The sequence below is a fragment of the Octodon degus genome, unplaced genomic scaffold, assembly GCF_000260255.1.
Source record: "Octodon degus isolate 3935 unplaced genomic scaffold, OctDeg1.0 scaffold00182, whole genome shotgun sequence".
Lineage (NCBI taxonomy): Eukaryota > Metazoa > Chordata > Mammalia > Rodentia > Octodontidae > Octodon > Octodon degus.
In genome coordinates this window covers 3,599,762-3,624,288 of record NW_004524758.1, presented here as the reverse complement: position 1 = coordinate 3,624,288, position 24,527 = coordinate 3,599,762, and the positions used below count along the sequence as shown (strand labels likewise).

Below are 24,527 nucleotides of genomic sequence, written 5' to 3'. Positions count from 1 at the left end.
CAGAGAGAGAGAGAGAGAGAGAGAGACAAGGACAGGGGCAGAAGGAGACAGGGGCAGAGATGATGCTTGTAAAAAAATCCCCTCAGGAGAACTACCAAGTGATTCCATGAGAACCACTTTCTGAGAGGAGGCCCTTACAATCTAAGAGCTTTCGGTAGGGTTTACCACCTAAAGTTTCCTCCCTTCCTCTATCTCCTGATATTGCCATTCAGCAGTGAAGCTTCTAATCATATAATCCTTTGGGGGGATCCAAATAAACCATGCCCAACCCACAACATCAGCTTTCTGAATGGATTCCCATAAGAACCTGAGCGGGAGTTCAGATGTGGTTCTTGTTCTGGGGCATGCTGCCTAGGAACAGGCACGTCAACAGGTCTAGAGCTTCTAGCTCACTTCATAGCTCCAAGAAAGGCATCTTGGCCCACAAAGAGGAAGGAAAGCAGCAGCCCCAGGAAAGGTGGACCAGGAGCAAGGCATCCCAAGTGTTTTTCTCACGTGCATGGGTGGGGTTAGGTGGTCAGTCAAGCGCTGTATTCCCATTTACTCAGGTGCTAACACTCCACAGCAGGTGAGCTCCTCCAGCAGGGGTCCCAGTTCCCCCTCCTGGCTCGCGGTGAGCTCCAGGTCAGGCCTGGGGATGGGCTGCTCTTCCACTGTCTTTGCTTCTTGTTCTTGTAGGGAGCTTCACCTTCTAGGGCCAGGGCTCTGAGACCCGGAGATGTCCTGAGGGATGGAGTTCTTGAGCTCTCCTGTACTGTCTCCCAGCCTTCCTTCCTTGGCCACCAGCCGATCCTGGGGAGCTGTGTGACGTCCACTCTTTGCTGTAGCCTCAGAACACTGGCAGGCGGTGACTAGCAATGCTTCCATGACACTCATCTAGTCCTTTTGAGAATACAACCATTGTCGGGAAGGGATGTGAAGGGGTCCACGCAGGGAGACTGGGAAACGTCAGGGCCGCCCAACGTCCTTACCTGTCCTCCTCTGTGGAATAAGAAGTCTGGGTCTCTCCCACCCCAAACTCCTAAGTGGCTCATCTAATTCATCTTGGCTTCATGCAGCTCTTATGGGGCTAGACGGAATAAGTGGGGAGGAGAAACACACTGTGCGGCAGGAAGCAGGATTTACTTAGGAGGGGGAAAACTTGTTTCTCAAAGTTGGGATTTAGTAATGATGAGCAGCACCGAAGGCACTGGGGGGGCAGTGCACCGCACATGTGTTCCGGGGGGCCATGACACGCTGCAGCTGAGCCAATGACTCATTCCGACTTCTAGAGGTCATTTTAGTCATCCCCTGCCTTCGGGCTGGATGGGACCTAACCATCGCGCTTGGTGGAGGCGGTGTGCCGTTCACGGGGACAGTGTGCAGGCGCAAGTGGGGGAGGGGAGGCGCGCGTGACCTCTTTGAAGAGCTCTTCAGCGAAGGACGTTCCCCAGCTTTTCCAGGTTGCCGGCTCCGGGTTTCCCCATCACTGAATCAATGTAGTCCTCCGGGAACGGCTTTTTGCTGGATGAAAACCGGATGTTGGGTTCACTGGGTGGGCGGGGGCTCCATCCCCTCAGATCTGTCAGGGGTAATTGAGACTCCTAAGGTCCCGTTAGCCAGTCCTAGAAGCTACCATTTCTTTCACCATAAACTTGCCATGCAGTGTGAACAGAGAACAGAACAGAGCGAAGACGCTACAACGCCTTTTCCCCGGCAATGCGCATGATTCTGCGGCTCTGTGCTTGCCACTCTTCAACGCACCTTGAAATGGGCTCGCCTCCTTCGTGTCGCGATGGGCAGGCTGCTGAGCCAATAGACGACCAGGCTTGGGAGCAGCGCCCAATGGGTGGGCGGCTGGGGCGGGCCCAAGGCTAGGCTTCGTCGCGGACCTGGCTGCTCGCTGGCTCCGCTAGTAGTGCAGGTGCAGCTGCGCCGGGCCGGAGGCAGCGCCGAGGAGCGGCCGGGAGGGATGGGGAGCGGGCCGCCGGGGCTGCTCTGGGACCGGCGCGGTGTGTAGCGGCGCGGGCGCGCGGGCGAGGCGTGCGGGCGCAAGAGCACTTCGCGATAGGATGAGGTTCCAGGCTGGCGCGCGGTAGTACTATGATTTGGTATGTGGCCACTTTGATAGCAAGTGTGATCAGCACCCGAGGGCTCGCGGCTCAAGGTGAGTTGAAGTGCAGCGCCCCTCCGCCGCGCTCTCGGCTCCCGCAGCGCCTGCCCCGCCTGGGCTCTGCCTTGCACTGCGGGGCGCGGGCGGGCGGGCGGGGCCGCCTGGGAGCCGAGGGCGACCTCGCCCCCCGCGCTCGCACACGCCGCACCGCGGCCGGGGTTGGCGAGGTCTCCGCGAGGGCTCGGGGCTGCAGGCTAGGCAGCAGCGGCGTCAGCTGGAGCGCGGGCGCCGCCGGACCAGCACCTGCGCCCGCGTCCTGGACTGCCCTACCCACGCGTGTCGGACGCAGGAGGTCGAGTCGCGCTCGCAGGGCCAGGGGTACCCGGGGAGAGCGGCCAAGGGCGGGCCGGGGGGCACCCGCTCTGGGCCCGTCCCGCCTGGCATCTCCCGCGCCCGTACGGGCCGCTCTGGGGCCGGCAAAAGTTCCCCGGGCGCGCGCCGTTCCCCGCTGTCCTTTCCGGCCAGAGGCCGCCTGCGGCGAGACAAGCGCTGCACCCTTAGCGGGGCGCGGCTTCTCCTTCCGGGGAGCAGCGCGAGGGGAGCCAGCGCGCCCGGGAGGCGTGCGTGCGCGCGCGGGCTTCTGCTGGGAACCGGGCAGAGCGCCCCGCGAACCTCTGGGTGGCACCCTGCTCCCGGTCCTTGTATGGCAGTAGCAGCGGCGCTGGTAGCTGCCGGCTTCCAGCGCGCAGACACCGCCCGTCCGGCCCGGCCCAGCCCGACCCGGCCCACTCCCAGGGTCTTGGTGAGGTCCGCAGCGGGACGCGCTCCCTGCAGCGCGGCGCTACTCTGTCTGCGGTTCCCATCATCCTGTGTGTTGAGGCGTGTGTGTGTGTGTGTGGGGGGGGTTGATTTGAGAAAGTTTCCGGATGGAATACGTCTTCCGTGCTGTTTGGGAGGGGGCGCCTGAAGACCGAACAGCCAAGGAAGGGTGAGGAGAGGATGATTTCGCCAAGTGCTCTGCTGTTGGGGTGCCTTTGAAACTCCGTGACTCTGGCGGGGACACGGTGGCGGGGTGACTGCAGAAGCTGGCGCGGTGGGGCGGGTGCAGGGAGGGCCGGGTGTGCCCGAGCGTCTGCGCCGCCTTCTCCCGCGCCCCCGTCTCCGTGCAGTCTTCCGTGCCCTCGTCCTCCTCCCCTCCGGTCTTTGGTATGTTCCTGGTATGGGACTGTCGCTGAAAGCACACAAGGATGTGCTGGTGCTGGGATCTTTGAATACAGAGAGACTGAAAGAGCCTCAGAAATAGCTCTTACCTAAGCCGGGGTGGGGGCAGTGGACTGTTTTTGCAAGTTTAAGCATAGAGTCAAGGAAAATGGGGTTGTATTGCAGGGGCACACAGAATGACGAGACAGGAGGAGGAGGAAATTCCCAGCTTTGACGATTGCTGGGATGAAGAGTGGAGAGGTCCCCTGCCAGGCTGCTGGGCATGCAGCACCCTCTAAGGAAGGTGTGGGTGGGTGGGTGTGGGGAATGGGGGAATCAGGAGGGGGGCACGATTGCTCTTGGGGTCTTTTTAGCTTAAAGTGGTTCTATGGTGGTGAACAACCTAAGTTAGAGTTAATTTTTTGGATTCAGATCTTGACTGTCCCACTGGCTGACTCCATGACCTTGGACAAATGGCTCAACCTCTAAATGTCATTTGTCTCAGGGGCAAATGGGTTAACAGTATGAGCTTGTAGATTTCTGTTATTGAATAGTTAGTGCTATAAAGAAATGAGTGACTATCTGTTGTGTAGTATGTCCGCATGAAGCATGATTATGTCACTATCACCAGGAAAACTGGTCCTCCTCACTCTCTTTCTCTTGGGCCATTGAGGGAACCAGAATCTGGGGGAAGTTCCGAAGGCGAACTGGAGCGGAGGCTCCTCGTGGGCTGACCTCACCTCCACACTGTCACAGGCACACATCTTTGATTGGGGCAGGCGACTGCAGAAGGACACAAAGCCCAGCCCCTGGAGAGGTGGGCTCCCACTTACTGAGGAGTACTAGCTAGTGTTGGAGTACTGCTGAGCCTTGGGAGGGGGCTAGGCTGTTCTCAGACGGAAGGCACTGAAGGGGTGACTGCTGGGAAGACCCCTTAACTGGAAGGCCTCTGGATACCACTCTAGGATCTGGCTTCCTACAGAAGGGTGAAGGGGCGAGGCCCATCAGGCTGGATGGAACTCCACCTACTCCTGTGGGGTGGGGGTGGGCTTGGGTTCTTCCTTTTGATTTAGAGGGTGTGTATGGAGGTGTGAGGTCAGTGGAGAGGTGCAGAGGTGAGGAGGAGAGGGCTGCTGGTGTGTCCATAGCATCCGGGACATCTGTGAGGAAGCCAGCTCTTTCCACGAGGTGGGAGGACCCTGCACCAGACCTGGCTGGTGTGACTCTCAGGCAGGGAAGGGAAGTCTGGTCTTCATTGGCAAGATTGCCTTGTGCCTGCCATGGGAGTCTCTGGTTGGATTACCCTGACTCAAGCATCCTGAAATCAAGTGGGCTCTGACTCAGAGTTTGCTGCTGGCTGAAGTATTGTCCTTTACTCTGTACCTAGCCTGATCAAACCTTCTTACTTTCCGCAGTGGAGATGGGAGGGAGGAGGCTCAAAACCAGGGGGCAGCTGAGAAAGACCTGGCTGTGGAAGTGTCAGTGGGTGGGTGCATGCGTGTGTGTCTCCTGTGTCCACATGCTGAAGGCAAGACTGGTACTGTGCATGCTGGGAGAAGCTGGGGAGGGGACTGCTGGATGGGGCATGATGCAGGGCAGTGGGAGGAGCTGGCTTCCAGCTGTTGGCCTGTGGCCTGCCATCGCTGGGCTGTGGAGTTGTCAGGGCCCCCGTCTGGGGTGCTTTCATGTTATGGCTCCAAGACAGAAAGTGATGGAGAGCTGGGATCTGCTTACCTGAGGTGCACAGGCTGCCTGCTGGGGAGATGTGCCTCGCTATCTCTAGGGAGTGAGCACATCCAACTGCTTCCTAGGATGGGCTAAGTAGTTCGAGTGGGGAGTGGATCTCAATGGTAACAAAGCAGTAATTGGTAAGAACTTGCAGCTGTCTGGAGGTGTGTGTATGTGTGTGTGCACATGCATGTGTGTGTGCACCTGTGTGTGCATATTCATGTTCCTCTGGATACACTGTGCCTGTGCTCCTTGTGTGCACGCACACACACACCTCTATGTATACACGCGTATGTCTGTGTATTCTTGCAGGTGTACATGTGTGCATGCAACGTTATGTCTACGTACAGGCATGTGCAAGCGTCTGTGTGTTGTGTGCACATGTGTGGAATGTGGCGGCACAGTGGGGACAGTTCGGTGCAGGTGTGAGGTAACCACCATTCCTCCTGAGTGCTGCGGGGGGCAGTGAGACTACACATTATCAAGCAGACTCTGTGCTCTGCTCCTGAGGCAAAGAGCCCAGAACCTGCCAGCCAGGGCTATGCTGAAGGCTGCCTGAGGTTCTGGAGACCAAGCCTGAATGATGGGGGCTGAGCTGGGGAGGGCTTCTGGAAACAGCCTCCTTGCCAGGAGCAGGGTTGTGGCAAGTGACTCTGCCAGGTATCGTCCAGATAAGCACAAGGGTCGTGTTCCTGGGAGGATGGGAAGGACGTGGGAGAGTCAGCTCAGTGGCAAGCCCTCCCCGGGGTGCTGCCCATGCTGTGGGCCTGGTCTGCCAGAGGCACTGACCTATTTTTCTCAGGAATCTTCCTGCTTTTCTGCTCTTCCTTGCATGAATAAGCAGGAACATGGTGAACAGCTATGGGGCCACAGTTAGGCGTTTGAGGAGGAGACTCTTTGGGCCAGGGCTAGGAGAGAGGTTCCAGCCAGCCTTCTTGCCCTCAGCCCAGCCCCTGTCCCTGGGGTCCTTCGGCCTCCCTCCTGGCCACTTGTGCTTGTGAGCTGGCTGTGGCGTACAGCTTGCACACAGACACATATCTTCCAAGGTGAGTCACTGTCCTCGTTTTCTGGCTTCAAAGTAGGGAATGTTGATGCTTTCCTGGGAGTAGATACGTAACTTCTTCCTGCTAAAGGGCCTGTCGGGCCCTTCAGCACAGCCTGGCCTTGTGGCAGGTCCATACTGGTGTGCCCTCCCTTGGGGGCACAGAGTGTGGGGCAGGCCTCGGTCCAGGTGGTGGGATGCAGGTTGTGGGATGGTGATGTGGCTCCACGTATCTGCTGAGGAGCCATTAAAAAAAACAGAACCGAGATTAGATTACTGACTTCCTTCCTGGCAGCAGCTCCTGGGAAAAGGGCTCTTGGAAATACAATCTAGCAGAGCAAATTAAAGTTACTAAGAGCACCACCGGCCCTCTGGCTGCTGGTGGGGCCCAGCTGGAAGGGTGAGTGGGGAGCTGGGGTTCCGCCTCCCCTTCCCCGGGTGCTTTGCTGTTTACAATGTTGCCAGGTTTTCTTGCTGGGTGCACTCTGGACTTATTCAGAGGCTTGATGGGTAGGAAGCTGGGAGGGCAGTGAAGGTGCTTTTTGGGAGACCCTCCTTTAAGAGGACAGGGTCCTCCCTAGAAGCACAGGGATAGCCAGGCAGGCCTCTGAGCCTCCTGCTGGTGAGTAGGAGGGCAGGGCACTGGGTGTCCTGGGTATGGGTCTCTGCTCATCGGGCCCTCGGTTGCTCATCACTCTGGCGTGGGCAGTGGGGAGCCAGCCCTCTGCCTGCCTAGCTAGAGTGGGCACCTCCCACTTGGTGAGTGCCAAGTCTGCCAGCTTCCTGGGATCTCCTGGAGCTCCTGGCTTGTTGAGGAGGAGGGATGGGGACTGCTGGGGGCCGAGCCTTTTTTGGGCTCAGCAGGGATTATTTTTAGGTTGGCAGATGGAGGTGGCGGTGGCTGTCGCTGGTATTATTAGACAACAGGCCTGTGGTTTGAGAGTCTGGTGCCCAGAGGAGGAGGAAGAGGAGGCTGCCTCTGGGTCTGTACTGACGAGCTGCAGAGCCTAGAGCTCAGCTCTGCCCTCCCTTCCCTAGCCCACCACCAGAATGCAGGCCGGGGCTCGAGGGTCTCGGATGCAGCCCTGTCCAGCTGCGTGCTGAGGTAGGCCAACTCCGGGAGCCTCCGGTACTCTCAGAACCTGTTCAGAGCAGGGGGTGGGGGCAGCAAAGCTCTTCCTCGGGGCTGTAGAAAGTGTGGTGGTAGGTGAGAGGCTTTGGTCGCCTGGCCTGCAGTTGGCCAGGTGGCAGGGGGATAGAGTGGGAACCCTGACCCTAGCACTTGTTACCTGGGTCATTTTGGGGAAGCCACATTGCCCCACAGGGAGGCGGCTATCCTGGTGCTGGCCCCATCTGTAGACGTGCAGTGATGAGACTTGGGCATTTCTAGCGCCCGGGGTGGAGTAGTGCTTTGTGGCGTGCTGTGTTTACCTGCCAGCCCCATGTTTTCTGCCAGCGGCCTCCCTCTGGCTTTGAACATTTCTTTCTCAGGACCCTTCCTCCTCTCGCCTTTCTGTGGCAGATGCGCTCCAGGTTGTATGCTGGGCATGGGGTCATGCTGGGCCTCAGAAGGCCTTATGGTTCTGGGCCTACAGGGGTTCTGCTGGCAGCCAAGGCCTCAGGTACCCACTAGGTGTCGCTAGGCCCGGAGAATGGAGACTTGTACTCTGTGGGGCTTCCCAAAAGGTCAGCCAGTCCACAGGGGGCCGCCTTGCTCTCCTGTCCCCCAGCTTTCTCCTTCCTGCCAGACAGATTAGCTCCAGAGGGCGGGAGGGAAGACCCCAGGGTGCAGATTATCTGGCCTCAATGTGCAGTTTCCTGGCTTCTAAAAAGGGAGTTGCACCTCACAGCCTCCTCCTACCACGCCCCGCCTGGCCCGCCTGGCCCCTGGCCATGGCCAAGGCCAGTTTTCCCCTGGAGGGAGGCAGCCTGGTGCTGACCTGCTGTGAAGGGGAGGAATTGGCGCCCCAGCATTCCCTCCCCAGCCTTCTCCCTGGTCCCTGCTCCGAGGGCCTGTCTCTGGCCCGTGACCGTCGTGCTGTGCTTGTCCGCCTGGGCTGTGTCCAGCTTGTAGGAGGCCCATCTGTGCCTCTCTGCTTTTGAAGCTCTCTGGCCTGGGTTTGGGTTTGGGTTTGATTAGTCCTGGGCTTTGGGTTTATTTCTCCTCCGTCAGGCCCCACTTCCCCTTTCCTGCCAGTCTGATTATTTTCTTCCTGTTCCTCACCCTGAGCTTTTCTGGAGAGTGTTGTAGTAGACATTCTTGACTCAGAAAGGACCAGGCTTGGGAGGAGTGCTTGTGGGTGATGCACGAGAGCACGCGCTGGGCTTTGCGTGTGTGTGTGTGTGCACGCACGTGTGTGTGGTGAGGAAGAGCTGGTGAACAGTTTAGGATCTAGAAAGCAAGGTGGAGGCTGGGCCCTGGCTGCCTCTCTGCCTCCTTGCAGAGAAGCTGACCCGTCCATGCCATGTCCTCTCTGCGATGTTCTCTCTGCAGCTTTCTCCAGGGTGCTTAAGGAGAGCTGCTGTGTGAGTGGGTGCTGCTGCTTGCTGGTGGGCTTTGTGCTGGAGGCTCCCTGCTCTGCTGGGGAGGCTGTTCTGGAACGAGGCAGGGCCTGGCCTCCTCACCAGGCCTGGGAAAGAAGGTGTGAAGGAGCTGCCTCATTGCCATGCGGTGAGAACAAGGCGCTGGGTGCAAATGAGCAGCGGGCACCGTGGGCACCCACATGGAGGCCGCCGACTTACATGTGGAGGCTGCTGACCTCTGGGCACCGTCCCGGCGCCCTCTAGCCCAGCAGCCCGTTCTGCAGAGCCAGGCTGCACTGTTCCAGTTCGGGGCAGCTCCCTAGCTCTAGAGCCACGCAGGCTGCTGTGTCCCCCACCATGCCCTTCCCCAGGACCCTGGTGCCTGGAGTGACCCTGATTTGCAGCCCCCAGGCACCTGTAGTCTTTCTCGTCTCCTCCATCTGTGCGCAGGCACTGTTGTTGCTTGTGTTGCACACACCTGGATGTGCTCCTGTAGACATGCTTGCTTGCTCATATGCGTGTGCACATGTGCTCTTCTGCCTGTTCTGGTGACCACTGCCCACCCCTCCAGGCCACTGTTGGCCTTTGTGCTCCTAATCCAGCTGCGACCTCCTCCTTCCCTGGTGGCCTGATTGGGGAGGTGCCTGCGAGGCTGGGCCCTCCCCTTTCCCCGAGGGGCTGCAAGACCAAGGGAGTGTGAAGCAGAGTGGAGGCTGGGGAGCTGGGTAACCTGCTGGGGCCCTGGGCAGGTGAGCGCAGCACTCGCTCAGTTCCAAAAATACCCTGTGATCTTAGCTCTTTCTCTAGAAAACAGTGATGTCACCAGGAGCCAATCGGCTTCTGGAGGGCTTGCTAGTCTCCTCCTTCTCCTTCGGCAAGTTGCAGGGTGTGGGGGAGGAGACAGAGAGACAGATAGATGACAGACAGACAGACAGACCTGGAATTCACAGCCTTGCAGCAAAGGCAGAGCCCCTCCACAGAAAAGCCACGGGCCCTGCCCCCACACAGTGGCTCACGGGCTGGTGGAACCAGAAACGGAGACAGGCAGGCAGAAAGACAGACTGATTCATGTGGTGGGAGAGAAGGAGGGAGGGAGGGAGGGAGGGAGGGAGAGAGAGAGAGAGAGGCTGACCAAGGGGCATGGGGGAGAAAAGAGGCAGCAGAAGAGAGTGAGAGACAGAAGCAAAGACAGAGACAGAGACTCCCCGTGAAGAGTATGAGACAGACATATATGAGCTAGAGATAGATGGACAGAGAGGCAGAAAAGGAAACAGACAAACCCAGAGGACACACACACACACACACACACACACACACACACACACACACACACAACCAGATAGATGTGAAGGGCAGACAGGACCGGAGCCCTCTGTGGTCAGGGGTGCAGAGCAACTGACCTCCCCTGCAGTGCTGGTTAGTCCTGGGAGGGCACTGGCAGCCGCGTTCTAGGAGCTGCCTGGGAGTCGATACCCAGCTGGGGTGGAGGGGAAGGGGTGCAGAGCAGTGGTCCGTGTGGGAGCGGTGGCTGCTGGGAGGCAGGGCTGAGGGTGCCCCTTGGCTGTCCTTGTCACTGGCTGTCCTAGACGAGGTGACCTTGGGTTTCCCCTGCCCTGGTGGACCCCATGCCTGGGCTGGTTGAGAAGTGTCTGCTGGAGGGTGCCCCATCCTTCTTGGGGCCCAGGGTGCAGCTGCTGTGAGTGGGCAGCACTCCCATGGGCCAGCTTTGTGGCTGAGCTGTCTCTGGCTTGCAGCTTGGGTGGGGGCAGGGCACCCTGTGTAGCCATGATGGGTGGCCCCCTCTGGCTTCTGATGCCCTGCCAAGTCGTGGTGGGGGCTGCGTCTGCTGTCCTGATGGTGATGCGGGGGGGGGGGGTCTTGGGAGTCTGATAGATCTGAGGCTTGGAAACCAAGGCTGCAGCCTTCCCTCTCCTCTGCAGCAGGGCTGGCGCAGTCTGGGAGGAGGGGCTCAGAGGCCTGCTCGGCCGGTGGGGTTTCCCTCTGGTGTTGCCTGAGCAGCCTGGTTTAGCCTGTTAGGGATTCCCTGCTCCTGCGCGCGCGCAGCAGCCGAGCTGGTTTAGTGTTGGAGTACCAGCCGGGGGCGGGGCGGAGGAGGCGCTTTTGCTTCCAGAGGAGGAAGGTTGCACCCTGTGGGGGCTCTGTCCAGGCAGGACCTCCACCTCCATGTCCTCAGCTCCTTAATATTCTAGAGGAGGGCGTCTGAGTGGGGGCGACAGGATTATGCCTGCTGCCTCCTGGGGTGGGAGAGACATGTCTGGCTGTCTGCTCCACCACCCCTGTTTGTGGGGCCCCACGACAGAGGGGGTGAAGTGAGAGATGGTGCAGGGCCCTGGGGGGCTGAGGAGGCGGGTGTGAGCAGGGGGACAGCCCTTTCTGACATGGGCATGGGCTGCTGTGCCAGGAGCTCTGCTACCATCCCATGTCCCAACTTGACTGTCCCCACAGGCGCCCACGGCCTGCGAGAAGAGCCTGAGTTTGTGACCGCTCGGGCTGGTGAGGGCGTGGTCCTGCGATGCGACGTGATCCACCCCGTGACGGGACAGCCACCACCCTACGTGGTAGAGTGGTTCAAGTTCGGGGTTCCCATTCCTATCTTCATCAAGTTTGGCTACTACCCGCCCCACGTGGATCCTGAGTATGCAGGTAAATTGGAGGTGCCAAGGGCTGCCCTGCTCTGCTGCCCTCTGTGCCCGGGCCTGCTGTTCTGGCCACCCTGGCTTCGGTGGTCATCCTGACGTTCCCAGTTCCCCTACCCGTGTGCAGCGGTCGTCAGCGAGGTGGCACCAGGCTTAGGGGGGTGGGGTGGAGGAGGCGCTGACTCTGCGGGAAGTCTTGCTCTGCCAGCCCTTCCTGCACTGCGTCTGCTGTCCATTTTTCTCCCATCCCTGTCTCTTTCTCTTGTCTTTGAACTCTGCAGTTTCACTAAGTGGTGCAGGCAAGGACACGGGGCGAGGGCACAGGAGGAGAGGCAGGTGTGACATGAGGATGGAGACATCTAGGAGTAGGGCATGCTAGACAGGAGCTCTGGGGAGGAACCTCTGACCGAGAAGCCTGGTCATGCCCCGCCCCGCCGCTCCCGCTGGGGTCTGAAGCTGGGGTCCTGAGCAGGGCAGGGTCTGTACCCCCGGCCCCTGCGTCCCCATCTGTGAGTCTCCAGGCGTGTTGTGTCTACCCTGCAGCAACTCTGGCCTCCTGTGCCTCACTGCTGCTGCCTGCCAGCCTGGTGTGCGCACACACACGCTCACACAGGCAAGAGCTGAGGTCAGGAAAGGGAGGAGACTGGCGGGGCTCTACACTCTGGTTCCTCGGATTGCCTTTCCCTCCTGCCAGTCTCTTCCACCTGAGCCTGTTTTCACACCCTTCTCCTGTGGTGGCCTAGGCCTTAGGCAGCTCTTATTTATTTTTGGGGGCAGAACCAGGGATTACACAGGGGGCTCGTGACCTGGATGGGGATGAGGCCAGCAGATGCAGAGAGGCTCAACCTCTTTTGTGTCCTGAGAGCAGAGGTGGCCTCCCGATGGAGCTGCAAGAAGGGTGGTTGCTCTGCCTGTCAACCTGTCCCTTGCCCTTGGGGTTTTAGGCTTATTATTCTGGGCTCCTGGAGTGCTGGTTGCTGAGTGTTGTATGTACCTGGCAGCAGAACTTCAAGGGCCTGGCAGAGGCTTATCCCTCATGGAAGTGGGGAGGTGAGAAGGGTGTTGGCCAAGGCTGTCCTGGGCACCCAGGTGGGGCAGGGGATGTTGTCTGACCTTTGTGGGGTCTGTGTCTCTCCCCCCTCAGCAAAGCGTATTCTTCTTCTTCTTCTTCTTTTTTTTTTTTCCTCCAGAATTGGGGATTGAACTCAGGCCCCTGTGCTTGCCAGGCAAGTGCTTATTCCACTGAGCCATCTCCCGGCCCCAGCATAGGTGTATTCTGATGAGCCAAGGCTTTCTCAGTGCCAAGCCCTGAGCTGCTCCCTGTCTAGGGCAGGGCCAGTTGGGAGAGGACAGTGACTACCTCGGAGGAGGGTTTCCTACTCTCCCTCTGCTACCTGCTGCTGGGAGAGGTGGGGCTGCTATCTCTCATGGCTCTGCCATGGGAACTGCTTTGAAGATCGCAACGTGTCCATATGGGCCTTTGGCTGGCCTGGGAGGTGGGGAGGAGCTGCCGACCTGGTCCTGATGGCCTCCCTGGCTTCTGTCTACTCTCTTCCCCCAGGCCGGGCCAGCCTTCACGATAAAGCATCCCTGCGACTGGAGCAGGTGCGCTCCGAGGACCAGGGCTGGTATGAGTGCAAAGTGCTCATGCTGGACCAGCAGTATGACACCTTCCACAATGGCAGCTGGGTGCACCTCACCATCAACGGTGCGTACAGGGCTCTTCGGGCTGGGGCTGCTCTGGAGGAAGCCCCTCTCCCGACCGCCTCCTGGACCGTGCCCTAGTCCTGTCACTGCAGGCCTGGGCCCTGGGAGATGGTGGCTCGCTCCTGTCCCTCTGCCCCTGCGCTCCTCTTCCTGGAGCCACTGGGTCCCTGGGGCTCATGTGAATACCAGGCCTGTGTGCCTGGTGGTGTCCGAGCTTCTTAGGACGGGGGTTGTGCTCTGCACACCTAGAGTTAAGGTTGAAGCTCTGTGGGGCACCAAATCATCATTGCCAGTGTCGCTCCTGGCACCGGCCTGCCTGGAACAAGCCCTCCCTCCAGTGGACTTCAGAAGTTCCTCTTCTTAGTAAACATTGTGGATCCTTGTTAAATGCATTTATTTGAGTATTAAACTTGGGGGGTCTGTTGTGTGTCCAGCCCTGTACAGATGGATGGTGAGCGCTGGCTCTGCTCACGCATGCATTCCCAGCTCATAAAATAGTGGCTTTAGTGGCTGTTCTTTATGGCTCAGGTTAAGTGGATCCTGCGTGTGTAGATACTTTTCAAGTACTGGTGGGGGCAGGCAAGCCGAGGTGGCTTGGCCAAGGCTGTGGGCCTGGGTCCCTGGTGGTACAGAGCTAGGAAGCTGGGCTTTCAGGGTTTCCTGGAGGAAGCGTCCCTGCCTGGGAAGGGTGCTGTGGAACAGCTGGGAGGCTGAGCAAGGTCCTCACGGAGGGAGGGGCAGGGTCTTCTGCTTTGGTTTCACTTGGTTCTTTTGGCCCAATAATTCCTCTTTATTTAACTGGTAGCATAAGTACGCTGTGTTGCACTGCCGTGCTAGCGTCTGAGGCTTTGATGGCATGCGTGTTTGGGTCTGCCACAGCAGTGCGGTGCTTACGTGTTGGTGTATGAAGCCATGGGTACTATGGCCAGAAGAGGGAAATTGATGTCGCTCCTGGCTTGGAAGCTTCTCATGAAACTGATTTGCCCTGAAGCATGGCTCCTCTCTCCTCCTAATCAGTACTAGGGTCGCCAGACCTGCGCTGCTTCTGAGTCTGAGAACTTGTCTAGGATCTTGGAAGGACAAAGTATTTTTGTATTTAATATATTTTTGTTTTCTATTTTTTTCAGTGTTAGGGATCAAACCAGGCCTAGCCAAGCACTGAGCTGCTCCTCAGCCCTAGAGCAGAGTACTTTCAGCGAGGGGGCTGGCCTGGAGGGCAGGAGACTTTAAGGACCGCATTGGCTCTGGCAGTAGCGAGGGATGGCTTCTGCTGGGCTGCTCCTGTGGTCAGTCCCCAGAGCCTGACTGCGTGCAGATTTTAAGCCTTGGGTGCTTGGCTCTTCATACCTAGCCAGCTTTGCATCGCCTCCCTTCATGCCAGCTGTTGTACATGCTTGGAACAAGGCTTCTCTTAATAGCAGTCAAGCAGAGCATAATTAGGAAGGTAAATCCACTACTACAGGTTTCGCTGATGATACGCCAAACCAAGTGTAACATGCTTGCCTTTCCCCCTTTCCCCCTTCCTTTCCTAACCAGAGGGAAGCCACCTTGAAAGCGGCTCCTTGCCTTTCTCATTGTCCTTGTTGGTTGGTAGTGTCTGAGCCAGTGTACAGATACCGTATGTCAAATTACTCACATGACCAGAGAACAGAGTTTAGTTTGCAGTTGTGTGTTCCACTGGGTGCCTGTCTTAGCAGGAGTGGGAGTTTGTTCTCTGGAACTTCTGAATGGCTCAGAGTGGAATTAGTGTGAACAAGATTTCTGAAAAATGTGGTTTAGTTCGTGAGCCTGTTGCATGCTCATTTTGGAGTCCTGAGCAGATCAGGTTACTTCTCTGAGCTTTGGTTTTCTCAGTTTTTTAAGAAAACAACTGCTTCTGTGGGGTTTTTGTGTGGATTCGCTGGAAATGCATAAGCACAGTGATGGGGCCTTAAGGACACGTGTAATTATGGGTGAGATGCTGGCCAGCGCCTTCTTGAGAAAGAAAAGAAGAAAGCCAGATGACGGTATCACTAGTGAAATGTCAGGCTGGAAGATGTAGAGGACTTGGTCGTGGACATGTCCTGGAGCCCAGCAGTGGCCGCACATCCAGGCCATATTCTGGAGTGTCCACTTCAGGGCAGCCTCCTGGGATGGGGCAGGAGCCTTTATTTATTTATTAATTTTGGTACTGGGTATTGAACTCAGTACCTTCCACTTGCCAGGCAGACTCTTGTGCCGCTGAGCTATATCCTCAGCCCCAGGGACGGGGACTTTTAAGGAGACTTCCGGAAACAGTCAAGACCGGAGCCGATTGCCAGTAGGGTTGTGAGCACACACGAGGGACGGCTTCCTAGAGGCGGCCTCTTCAGAGCCCTGGTCAGGGAGGGACTTATCCTAGAGCCCTTGGGAGGTGGGGACTCTGGAAAGAGGCAGTGGAGGCCCAGCGCCCCCCGGGAGGAGCTTGGCTCGTCCACAGGATACAGGCAGGGGGAGCAATTACTGTGCACAAGGGTGGCCGTGCTGCCCCGTCTGCCTGTGCGTGAGAGCCAGACACGGCATAAGACCGTGGCTGGGCACAGTTGCTGTGGCCAAGGAGTCCGCGTCCAGCAGGCAAGAGTGCAGTGCCTGCCACCCTGAGGGACAGTCCTCTCGCTTCCTCCGAGTTCACAGGTTCCATCCAGCACAAATGTTTCCAGCGCTCCTTGCTTCCAAACTAGCATGTCTAATGTCAGGCATTTTCCGACAGGGATCACCTTTGGAAATTGAAAGGCCAGAGAAAAATTAGAATTACAAATGGTTTCGTTCCCTTCTGTGTTTTCTTTGAAGACCAGTTGGGTGGAAACAAACCCAATTATTTCTTTATCACATATAAAATGAGCAGGAAGCCAAGCCAAGGCTTCTGTTAGGCTGGTGAATTGCGTGAAGGAGGGGCCAGCCGTGTCTAACCTGCACTATTAATTATAGGGCACTTATAGAAAGAATTAAGCCTGGAAATGCAGCTGGCGAGCTAACACCTAATTCAGTAAATAATCGAGAGTCAAACCATTATTTTCCCGAAAACTCGAAATTGTTCAAAGTACTTTCCTGATTAGCACCTAAATAATAAAGTAATTATGTAATTAGTAATTAATTCGTCACTCCAGGACGTAATTTAATTTATTATCTTTTCTTTTAAGTTTGATACCAGAGGCTGTGGCTGTGTTAAGTGTGTTTCAGGGCAGGCTGGGTAGGGAGGGCTTTGCGGTAAGCGCGCCTGCCCAGGGCCAGGATCAGGGTTGGGGCCTCTTCTACAAGGCTTGGGGTGGCTTCCTGTCATGCTTAGGGCATTCTTAGACACCAGTGGAGAGGTGCCTGAGGGGAGTGTCTTGAGGGTGTGTGTCATGCGCCCTGCATGTGTGATGAGGCGTGGTTCCTCTAGGCTCCACCGGCTCTCCCGGCATGCCACGTGCCTGCTCTGGGCGAGGGACTTTGGAGACTGGGCCGAAGGGTCTTTCCAGGTTCTTGCTCTCGAGACCTTCTGTGTTTGCATTTTCGGTGGTCTGCAGTGTGCGTCCTACCCCCTCATTCACTGCATTCATTCAACAACTGGATGTGCAGCATTCTGCCAAGTTGTTACAGCCACTAAGGGGGACAGATTAGAAACAAGCAGCGGGCTCCAGCCTGTGAGAAGTACTTTTTTTTTAGTGTGTGGATTTGTTTTGAGACAGAGTCTTGTTGTATATGCAGGCTGTCTTGAACTTGCTTACGTAGCCCAGGCTGGTGTGGAGTTTACAGCAATCCTCCTGCCTCAGCCATTACACCTGGCAAGAAGTGCTTTAAAGGGCAAAACTGAGCAAGGTGTGGGGATGCTGGAGTGCCGGATCAAATGAGCTGGCCTGGTGAGGTAGGGGTGGCAGGCAGCAGGCACGCTGAGCCCGGGCAGTGAGACCTGGCTATGGAGCTGTAGGCAGAGGGAACGGTATGTGCCAGGGCCTGGCATAGGAAGTTCTTGACATGCTCAGGCAGATAAAGAAGATGGTGTGGTTGAAGCATGGTGAGAGGAAGTGTGTTGGCAGATGTCTTGCTGGGAAGGACCCAATCTCAAGCCCTGAGATGTGGTGGTCTTCCGGACAGTTAGGTGAAGAGCTGGAGCCCTTCTGGAGCTTCTTAGTACCCAGTGCCTGCACTGAGCAAGATTTTTCCCACAAGTGTTATTTCATGTATTCCTCTACTCAATTCTAGGAGGTGCAGGAGTCCCAAAGTAATGCAGCTAGCTCTTTTTTTTTTTTGGAGGCAGAGTGTCACTCTGTAATTCAGGCTGGCTTTGAACTCTGTGTCATGCAAGCTGGCCCCAAACTTGTAGCAGTCCACCTGTTTCAGCCTCCTGAATGCTGGGATTATAGGATTGCTCCGCCACATCTGGCCAGCTAGGTCTTAGAAAGTTCAAGGCCAGTGTAGTGTGTCTCAGGGTGCTATTCACAATGGGGCTGCCATGCCTCACTGGAAGACTGCAGGGCCCATAGTTTAGGGGTTAAGATGATGGGGCCGCTCGGAGAAATAGCTCGGGAATGGCCTGAGTCTTTTGAAGTCGATTATCTAAACAGGACGGGGTTTTAATTCTCAGTGCAGAGGGAAGATGACCCACATGGTTAGAGGGGAACTGAGGAGGGAACGTCCCACCTTCTTTATATGAGGGAGCCAGAGCAGAAGGCATGTAGATGGTTTTCCTCTGTGCCGAACTAGACTGCAGCCTGGGAGACTGTGTCAGGCTTAGGTAGGGCTAATGGCAAATGCCATGGAAAGATAGGGGCCTGGCTGAGCCAGAATACAGGAGTAGGATCCCTTGAGGGGAGACACTGAAGGGTGACAAGAGACTGTCAGGGCCTTGTCCTGTTCATGTAGTGACCTGAGTGCTGAGCACAACAGCTTCTTCTTGGTAGATGCTTAGTCAACATTTCAGTAGGAAGTAGCTAAGTGTGATGGGAAAGCAGGGGATTTGGCCCAGCTGGATGAAGACTGATCTCAGGTCACCCCCCATGACCCTTGCCAGTAGGCTTTCACCCACCTCCCACTTTGCTCTTGGTTGGCCTCACATCCTGCAGGTTGAAATGAGAGTTCTTCATGTGTGTGCGTGTGCATGCGCGTGATCCCAGTCCTCAGCTCTGTGGTCTCTCTTGCAGCCCCTCCCACCTTTACAGAAACACCCCCCCAGTACATCGAGGCCAAGGAGGGGGGCAGTATTACCATGACCTGCACGGCTTTTGGGAATCCCAAGCCTATCGTCACCTGGCTCAAGGAGGGGACACTCCTCAGTGCTAGTGGGAAGTACCAGGTGAGTGCCCTTCATTCTGTTGACTCTGCAGCTGGCTGACCACTGGTGTCCTCCCTGTTACCCGCCTTCTGCATCCCCCAGTGCGCATGTCCCTTGGCCTTCCCAGCCCAGCTTCTTGGACAGCAGATCTCTGCTCCGTGGTTACATTGGTGGGGCCCACTGGTGGGTGCTGAGCTGTCTGTCTTCGGCCCCCAGGTGAGTGACGGCAGCCTGACAGTGACGTCTGTCAGTCGGGAGGACAGAGGCGCCTACACCTGTCGGGCATACAGTATCCAGGGCGAGGCTGTCCACACCACCCACCTGCTAGTCCAAGGTAGGGGATACTTCTGTCTTCTGTCCACCTGTCTGTCCACCCTGGACTCTTGCAGGGGTCTTCTGGCAGCTGGTGGAGCTAGGCAGACAGGAGGAGCCAGGCAGGGACTCCTGGGTCCAGAATACCTGGTAGCCAGGTCTCCAGCCCTGGTGCATCTGGAAAAACGCATTTCTGAGTGCCAGGGAGGCCCGTGCTGAGTGGGTTTCTGGTTTCCTTCTGTCTAGATAGCATCTTTGCCGTGCCTCCATCTCCCTGGGGAGTGGGGGAGGACCTTCCTTGGGTTATGTATCCCTTGGTGATAATAGTGAGAAGTAAAGATGGGGAGACCCCAGGCATTGAAATAACAGCAAGGGCATTTGGCAGAGCTATGATCTGCACAGTCAGCACTGCGAGATGCCAGGGTGTGGGGCTGGGCACTCACAGTGCAGGATGCGTGGGCTCCCCTGGGGGGCTCTCCCCCAACTACTGGGAGAGGGGTTGGGACAGTTTTGTCCTACTCATAGAGCTCCCGTGGCACCTAGACCTGCTATGGCTGAGCAGTGGCCAGGGCCAGAGGTCTCTCTGCAGCTTCATGAAGTCTCGCCAGCCTTGCCAGGGACTGCTGGAATTTCACCTTCCTTACTGTGCCCTGTCCCAGGTTGCCCTCCTAACCTCTGGCTGCCGAGCAGCCGGGGCTGCGCCTTGTCTCCCTCTTCAGATGTATGTGGTTTCCTGCTCAGGCTTTGCTGCCGCAGGGGTGGGCAGAATGAGATGTGTGTGGGTGGGGTCAGCTAGGTGCTGGCTGGGCCACGTAGGTGGGGTGCAGGTGTGACGATTGCCTGGGTGCCTGCTGGGCCATGCTGCCTGTGGTGCCCAGGCCTGAGCACCTCTGAGCTTCCTGGGCGTCTGGCAGCTACCCCCCACGGCGGAGGTGACACTGTCCCCATTCTCTCCAGGGCCTCCTTTCATCGTCTCCCCTCCTGAGAACATCACTGTCAACATTTCCCAGGATGCTCTGCTCACCTGCCGGGCAGAGGCGTATCCAGGCAACCTCACATACACCTGGTACTGGCAGGACGAGAACGTCTATTTCCAGAAGTGAGCAGCACCCTTCCCTGCCTACCCTGGGGGTTCCCGCTGCGTGTTTCCAGGACAAGGACCTGAGCAGACTTTGCCATTGGCCCCAGGCTCTGGTGACTGGGAGTGGCTGGATGGGGCATGTGTCTTTCCTGCTGAGGCCAGAGAGGAGCCTGAAGGCATGCGGGGCTCTGGGAATGCTGGGGAGCAGAGGTCTGGTGCCTCTGGGGAGGTGTAGGTGACTTACTGTGACCTGGCTTGTCGCCTGCCAACCCCTGTCCCCTCTCCCCTGTGGTTCTGCAGTGACTTGAAGCTGAGGGTGCGGATCCTAATTGATGGGACACTGATCATTTTCCGGGTAAAACCAGAGGATGCTGGGAAGTACACTTGCGTCCCCAGCAACAGTCTGGGGCGCTCGCCTTCGGCCTCAGCTTATTTGACTGTGCAGTGTGAGTATGAGTGGGCACTGTAGGACGATTGGGCCACTTGGGCTGGACTGGAGGCTGCAGGGCAGCCAAGGTCATCTGGGGGAGCATGGGTGGGAGAATGACTGTCCGAGGAAATGGGACAGTGGAGAGGGAGCCAGGCCAAGCGCTCATAGGCTGGCCCGACACTTGCTGGGGTCCTCTGTGGGCTAATTTGCACATTCAGCTTCCAGGATAAGCAGACCATGCCTCTGGCCAGCTGTCCTTTTTGGAGTGGAGTGGCTGCTCTTGCCTTGAGCACTGGCCCCTATGCTGAGCCTTGAAGGGGTCACTGTGGGGGGCCTGAGGGGTACTGAGGGCCAGCTTGGGCCATTTTTCCTGGCGACTGCCTCAGCTCTTCCAGGCTGTGGACAGTGTCACGAGGGGTAGAGACTTTGTCTGGGCTGACCAGGTCCCTCCTGTGGCCTGTGCTCCTCTCCAGGGTGGGGTGGGGGGAGGCGGGACTCTGAGTGCAGGAGCTGCTTCTTAGGAAGGGTGCTGGAGGATGCTGACTGAGTGAGTGGTCATTCACTCTGCTAATCCTTAATACCTGCGCTGCTTGTGGCTTTCCCACCCTCTAGCAAGCTGAGCCTGGTGAGAGTGAGCCGAGAGGAGGATGAGTAATGAGGATTAGTGTCTTGTTTTTGATTCGTGGATGGCCCTGTCACTCAGCAACAAAGACCAGCATTTCTTCTGTGGGTGACAGACTGACAGACCTTCTGTCCTGGGAGGGCTTGTGTCAGGGCCGGAAGCGGCAGGGGGCGAGAATTGTAACAGTCTGGAGACCAGCTAGCTGGCTCCGCCTGAGAGCTGAGAACAAGCAGGGAACAGTTGGTGGCCCAGCAGTGAAGTGCTTCTGACAGCTGCCCTGAGTGGGGTGCTGGTAGCGCCTCCCCAAAGCAGTGGAGTGGCGGAGCCCAGCGAGGCCTGCAGGGCCCCTAGCCTCACCCTAAATTGTATCACTTCTTATCTCTGGACCAGCACTGCTGGAAGCAAAGCCCCCCTCCACCTCGGTCAACCCAGAGGCCGTGTCGTGTGCCGAAAGCTGTGAGGCCCGGGATATGGGTGCAGCCTGCTGGACAGAGGTGCTGTCAGATATGCCAGTGGGAGAGCTGTCGCCAAGGCAGCAAGGGTGGGCCAGGCTGTGTGGAGGCGAAGGGGCTGAAGTGAGGGGCAGCAGCTGCCACCTCACAGGTGTGCCCTCCCTCTGGCCTCATGCACGCCTTGCCTGGACAGGAAGGAGCAGCGGCTCAGGTGCTCTGCAGGACAATGACCCTGAGCAGTACCGAGTCCCTTTCTGGAAGCTGAGGCCGTCTTTCTGTCGGAGAGGCGTTTGGTTTCCTTGTCTCTCCTGGCACCGGCGCCCCTGCTCACTCCCACTTGTCCTTTTATACCTCCTTTCTGCCTTCAAAGAGAATCCGGGGGGCTGAGATTTATAGGTGGGTGAGACAAGGATCTTTATTTCTGCTAAAGAGCAGTGTTCAGAGTATTTTCCATTCATAAACCCTTTGAAAACCTCGGAGGAAAAAAAAAAGACTCCACCATACAAAAGTAGGAAGCTAAGTCTAAATATATAACGTGGCCTGATGTTTATGTAATGCTGTTCTCTGAAGAGCTCAGAATGCTTAGAAGATACCAGCTCATTCATCCTCACAGCTTCTCTCTCTGGCTCTGGATCCTTCTCCGTAGCCCTCGGGGCTGGGCAGAGCTGAGAGACGGTGACTCAGCCAGTATCCCAGGGCTGCTGTCCTGCAGAATCCATCTGCTCCCTGGCCAGGGTCTGGTGAGGACGGTGGGGAGACTGAGTCCAGGGGAGGCTGGACCTCCAGCAGAAGGTGGAGAGGACAGAACCGCTCCCCCGGTGGCTTCAGCTGAATGGCCTGCTGGGCACACTGGCTTTGGCTTAGGCTGCAGAGAGCCAGACTGCCTGCTCTTGGCACAGATTTCGGGAAGAGGAGCAGGTAGGGAGGGGCGGTCACCAGCGTGACCTGAGGTTAGGAAAACTGGATCTCGCCGTCACTGCCTGATGGCGGGCGGGTCTGGGGCAGCGCGTTGGAGTGCTGTAGACTAAGTCTGGGAATGTACCTCGAGTGCTTCCAAGGAGTCTTGACAGGGTGAGCGGGCTGCTGCGGCTGCGGGGGTGTGCCGGTCTTCCGTCCGTGGCGGCCCCAGCCCCTGGGCAGGCGCCGAGCGGCCTGGGGACGGCGTGCGTGCGTGCGTGCGGGCTGCGCCAGCTTGCTCCCCCGCGCCGCTCACCGGTTCTCGCCTGGCTGGCCCTTCCTCTTGCCTTCAGACCCGGCCCGCGTCCTCAACATGCCCCCCGTGATCTATGTGCCTGTGGGGATCCACGGCTACATCCGATGCCCGGTGGACGCAGAGCCGCCGGCCACCGTGGTGAAGTGGAACAAGGACGGCCGCCCCCTGCAGGTGGAGAAGGTGAGCAGCCGGGAGCAGCGGGCGGGGCCTCCTGGCGGGGAAGCCGCGGGCCGCGCTGCGCGGGCTCCTGCTTGGCCCAAGCAGGGTGTCTGGGAGCCCATGCGCTGCCTCCTGCAGGGGCCGCACTCTGGCAGGGGCAGGGCTGACGCCCACCCTGGGCCACACCTGCGGCTCCGGCTCGCGTCCAGTGTACTCGGGCACGCGCTTGTTCCCTGACCATTGTTCCCTGCTTGTTGTCTGCGCGTGGCAGAACCTGGGTTGGACCCTGATGGAGGACGGCTCCATTCGGATCGAGGAGGCCACAGAGGAGGCTCTTGGCACTTACACGTGTGTGCCTTACAACACCCTAGGGACCATGGGCCAGTCTGCTCCTGCGCGGCTCGTCCTGAAGGTGAGGCGCTGGGGCAGTGCAGGGCCCCTGAGCACACGTGGGCACCCGATCACACATGCATGCCTGTGCTCCCTAGGACCCCCCGTATTTCACGGTGCTACCAGGCTGGGAGTACAGGCAGGAGGCTGGCCGAGAGCTGCTCATCCCCTGTGCAGCCGCAGGGGACCCCTTCCCTGTCATCACCTGGAGAAAGGTACCTGGGTTCTGGAGCTCCTGGGCTGTGGGCAGGCGGGGCACGTGGTCGGCTCTGCTTTAAATCTGCTCTGCCGGCCAGCTGTCCAGGGGCCAGCAAGTTCTTGTAGCAGTGGATGCTGAGAAGGGCCCGGGTGTTGGGGTGCGGAGGGCAGGGGCAGAGTCCTGCTGGAGCACGTGCCATGCGGTTCCTCTCCTCACTTCTGTCCGGCCTGCCCTCTCCCTCTCCTTGTCGGCCAAGGTAGGGAAGCCCAGCAGAAGCAAGCACAGTGCTCTGCCCAGCGGGAGCCTTCAGTTCCGTGCCCTGAGCAAGGAGGACCACGGGGAGTGGGAATGTGTCGCCACAAACGTGGTCACGACCATCACTGCCAGCACCCACCTCACTGTCATCGGTAGGTAGCGCAGTGCAATTTGGTGGCAGCTGTCCACGTGTCAGGCACCCTTGCCAGGTCCGTCCGGCCCTGATCACAGAGTTGGCATCAGCCCTCTGCCTCCAGCATGGGGGCAGCTGCGTGGCCATCAGGGCTGTGGAACTGAATTGTGGAGCCTGAATTGGGGGCTGGGAGGAGGGCGAGCCAGTGGTGTAGTCTCTGGGGGAGTGTCCTGGGGCACTTCCCAACTGGAGGTGGCTGGCAGGAGGGAGTGTTAGGGATCCTCCCTCTTGGAGTGAGTTCCTAGGTCTGTCTGCCAGCGCCTGTGTCTCCAGGACCTGACCTCAGGGCCCCTGTAGCCTGTCCCCATGACAGCCAAGGTTGTGTCCAAAGCCAACAACCCTGTGTGTTAACTGGGTTTAGGCAGCGGAGCAGGTAGTCTGTGTTCCTTGTCATTCACAGGTGAGGTGGCACTGGTCTCTCCCAGGTCACCCAGGTGGTGTTTGTGGGGGTGGGGCCCGAGGTGTGGGACCCAGGCTCCCCTGAGATGACCTGTTTATTACTCAGGGCTGCTGCCCCAGGCCAGTTGCCTGGGGCTGGGAGCAAGTGCTGCTGCCTCTTCAGAGGTGCGCAGGAGTTAGACCTGGGACAAGGAAGCTTCCAACTTCGGTTGGCCCCACGCTCCTGGTGCCCCTGCAGGACACCAGGCTGCATGCTGGGGCCTCCCGCCCCTACCCAGCGTGGTGCTGCATCTGCTGCCCCGTGCTTGGCCTCTGGAGTCGGAGCACCTGGATGGTGTGGTCCCAGCCAGGCGCTCCCTCCTTTCAGTCTGAGAGGTCTCCCTTGGTCTCCAGGCACCAGCCCCCACGCCCCGGGCAGTGTCCGGGTCCAGGTCTCCATGACAACTGCCAACGTGTCCTGGGAGCCAGGCTATGATGGCGGCTACGAGCAGACATTCTCAGTTTGGTATGGACCTCTGTGAGTCAGCCCCGCACGCTTCGCTCTCTGCTTCTCCCTCCCCGCCCAGCTCAGCGGTCCTGGGGTGGGGAAGGCCCAAGGAGG

The 24,527-nt window shown here is 58.2% G+C and overlaps 1 protein-coding gene across 6 annotated transcripts in view; it reads left to right on the top strand.

The window, feature by feature from the left end:
- Positions 1 to 1,882: 1,882 nt before the first annotated feature.
- The window catches only part of Igsf9b (immunoglobulin superfamily member 9B), a 44,144-nt gene continuing 21,499 nt past the window's right edge, over positions 1,883 to 24,527 (top strand). For 5 of the 6 annotated variants that reach the window (XR_002818610.1, XR_002818611.1, XM_023703833.1 and 2 more), the window contains exons 1-12: positions 2,012 to 2,146; positions 11,052 to 11,249; positions 12,804 to 12,950; positions 18,091 to 18,242; positions 18,438 to 18,555; positions 19,491 to 19,632; positions 19,915 to 20,060; positions 22,369 to 22,511; positions 22,762 to 22,902; positions 22,979 to 23,095; positions 23,336 to 23,486; positions 24,320 to 24,443. Coding sequence is in view for 4 of the 6 variants with exons in the window: in XM_023703833.1 (XP_023559601.1) it covers positions 2,083 to 2,146; positions 11,052 to 11,249; positions 12,804 to 12,950; positions 18,091 to 18,242; positions 18,438 to 18,555; positions 19,491 to 19,632; positions 19,915 to 20,060; positions 22,369 to 22,511; positions 22,762 to 22,902; positions 22,979 to 23,095; positions 23,336 to 23,486; positions 24,320 to 24,443 (1,643 nt within the window). In the remaining 2 variants the exon portion in view is untranslated. Of the gene's footprint in view, positions 2,147 to 11,051; positions 11,250 to 12,803; positions 12,951 to 18,090; positions 18,243 to 18,437; positions 18,556 to 19,490; positions 19,633 to 19,914; positions 20,061 to 22,368; positions 22,512 to 22,761; positions 22,903 to 22,978; positions 23,096 to 23,335; positions 23,487 to 24,319; positions 24,444 to 24,527 lie in introns of all 6 variants that reach the window. The other variant, XM_004643689.2, reaches the window with a different exon arrangement.